Below are 2,893 nucleotides of genomic sequence, written 5' to 3'. Positions count from 1 at the left end.
CACAGGTGAGACTGACCACCTGTCCACAGGTGAGACTGACCACCACAGGTGAGACTGACCACCTGACCACAGGTGAGACTGACCACCTGACTACAGGTGAGACTGACCACCTGTCCACAGGTGAGACTGAAACGACTTGTCCGGTCCTGATTCGATGATGTCATCTGTCCGCAGCTCCTGTCATCGTCACTCCTCCAGGTGAGGTGTTTAATGTCAGTGGCTCCCAGGTGTACCTGAGCTGTGAGGCAGTGGGCGTGCCCACACCTGTCCTCACCTGGAAGAAGGTGAGTTTGACAGGGGACGGGCAGGATACGTTTTCTGAAAAAATAATCAACCAATCAGAGGACAGAACTTCTAAAGTCTGAGCATCTGGATGATGAAGATGATGACGTTATTATGACGAAGATGATGGTGTTTATYTGATGAAGATGAATGACGTCATAATGTCTTCAGGTTCTTGGAGGGACCAGGAAGACGAAGCTGCTTCCAGGAGACCGGGACAATCTGGCGATCCAGACCAGAGGAGGACCAGAGAAACATGAAGTGACCGGCTGGGTTCTGGTCTGTGACCCGTTTCCTCCTGATCAGCTGTTATTGATCAGCTGTTATTGATCAGCTGTTATTGATCAGCTGTTATTGATCAGCTGTTATTGATCATCATCAAACTGATGATCTAAATTGGCAGCTTGAGTTACCAGCAGGCAGCTAAAGGTTGTGTCGTTCAGGTGTGATCAGGTGTATGACAGCAGCAGTGAGCGTATGTCAGACAGGAAGTGATGTCATCATCGCAGCTCTCTGTTGGACCAATCAGAACGTATGGTTTCCTTTCAGATTTCCCCTCTGACCCAAGAAGAAGAAGGGTCATACGAGTGTCACGCCACCAACGCCATCGGTGAAGCTTCAGCTGTCGGGGCCATTCACCTGGTGGAGTCGGTCGATGACATCATCATAAAGACAGGTAATGACGTCATCAGCAAACACAAAGTGTCCTTTAGTTGTGGCTCGCTGACTGGCAACACTGCCCCCTGCTGGCAGCAGAGGAAAACAACAACAAACACTAAAACCAAACATGTTTCATGTTTTGTTGTCAGCCTGTAATTTTCAGTTTGAAACTCATCTATGAACAGTTTAATAATGATAATAATTTAAATAACTGATATATTTATTTTCCAGTGATGGAGGAGGCGGAGCCATGATGGAATAAACGTCACAGAGCTGAAGAGCTGTGAAACGCTGAAGACTAAACTTTTATTTCGCTTTTTTAAAATTTAGACCTTTACAAGTTCTTAAATTTTACCCATTAATCCAACACTTATTTTGTACGTTTTAAATCAACAGTAGAAACAAGTGAAAGTGTTTCGGACATCTCATTATAGATTTTCTCTCTGCTTCACGTTTCTTTGGATCTGCTTTCAGATTTCAAAATAATGGTTCAAATAAAAGAGTAAAAGCCCAGCATGGGTCTGTGTTGATGAGTGAGAATGAGCCAGATRATTAAAAATTATAAATAAATCTGAAGAACTCAGAGACTGGACCCTCTCCAATGAAACAGACGCTGCGTTCAACAAATCTAACAAACCCCAGAGCACTCTTATCCAATCGAATTCAAGATGAAGATTATTATTATTGTTTCAATTAAGGTTTTGGAAAAAAGGGGCAGATATTCTATGTTTTCTTCTTTCTGCTGCCTTTCGTTTTATTTACTTGTAGTTGTTGTAGTACATGTAAGGCCCGGCGAATCGGGAGGATCTGGACTTTTCCCAGTGGGCCAGTCTGATGTTTGGGCCGCAAGGGCCAGTAACTTGTTAGTTARTGATCAGATCACTTCTACGGCTTTGTGCCAGGGCTGCCTCCGCCTCTAATAGGAGGGTTTCATGTGACGTCACGATGCAGTGCAAGTTCGGATGGAGGTCGGAAGTGAAAAAAGTGGAGGATCTGCACAAATCTTGTGTAGTTTAAGAGTGCTCCAATCATTCTAACTGAATTAATAATAAATAATTATACACTGATTAAATTATATATTAAATTAAATTATGGCTCTTTTTATTAATGTTCGTCATATTTGAAACACGTTGCAGCAGGAGGATGTAAAATAGGGCTGATTCATGAGGGGAAAACACCTCATTCCACCCTCTGGTGTCACCCCCACCCCCGCCGAACAAACATAAACCCCCCAAACTCCTTTCTGACTGAAGCCTGAAAATATTAGACAAGAGGCAAAAAATCTACAGGAGGATAAAAGTAAAAAGAGGCGGAAGTTGAATAAAGTTCGGCTGCGATGGAGAGACAGCGCTATCGGAAGTTAGCAATGAGATACTGTATCTGAAATTTATTACATTTATTATATTTGTATAACTATATTTCATAGTTATGGTGAAGTTTAGTTATTTTAGTGTCTTTGATGCAATTAAATAAGGCGATGAACTTGGAGCTCCAGTCCAGCTGTGGACAGGTGGACCGAGCCGGACCGAGCTGCAGTTTGAGAGAGGAGCTCAAAGGCAGAGATGGAGGAAAAACAGTCGGAGACAGAGTGAGGACTTTAATGAGGAAATATGTGATTCACTATTTCAATTATAAGAGGGAAGAGAAGAAGATCGAGCACCGAGCGGACTCTATGGTCCTGTTACCGGTCTGCCGGGCTAACTGGATGCTAACTACACCGAACAGCTGATGAAAGCACGTAAACAAGGGAGGTTTAGAACTTTTTGTTCAGCTGGTGGATCCACAACCTCAGTACCAAACAGCTCCACGATGTTTGTTTTTTGCCAGGGTGAGTGTTTTTAATAATATTGTTTTATATGTTAAGATACAAGTATTGTGTTGATTTTTCAGGTTTTCCCACTTGCAAAGCTTGTAGATGACTGTAATTTTTATCATAGTTACTCTTCAACTG

At 42.7% G+C, this 2,893-nt stretch overlaps 1 protein-coding gene across 1 annotated transcript in view; it reads left to right on the top strand.

Moving 5' to 3' along the window:
* Window positions 1-1,455, top strand: part of igfbp7 (insulin-like growth factor binding protein 7) — a 3,066-nt gene extending 1,611 nt beyond the window's left edge. Inside the window, exons 2-5 of the mRNA XM_014032344.1 lie at window positions 175-284; window positions 454-561; window positions 832-958; window positions 1,174-1,455. Of these exons, the coding sequence (XP_013887798.1) occupies window positions 175-284; window positions 454-561; window positions 832-958; window positions 1,174-1,196 (368 nt within the window). The 3' untranslated portion in view covers window positions 1,197-1,455. The remainder of the gene's footprint in view (window positions 1-174; window positions 285-453; window positions 562-831; window positions 959-1,173) is intronic.
* Window positions 1,456-2,893: the final 1,438 nt, after the last annotated feature.

The sequence above is a fragment of the Austrofundulus limnaeus genome, unplaced genomic scaffold (genome assembly GCF_001266775.1).
Source record: "Austrofundulus limnaeus strain Quisiro unplaced genomic scaffold, Austrofundulus_limnaeus-1.0 Scaffold1424, whole genome shotgun sequence".
NCBI lineage: Eukaryota > Metazoa > Chordata > Actinopteri > Cyprinodontiformes > Rivulidae > Austrofundulus > Austrofundulus limnaeus.
The sequence above is the reverse complement of the archived record's forward strand: the minus strand, read 5'-3'. Positions and strand labels throughout refer to the sequence as shown.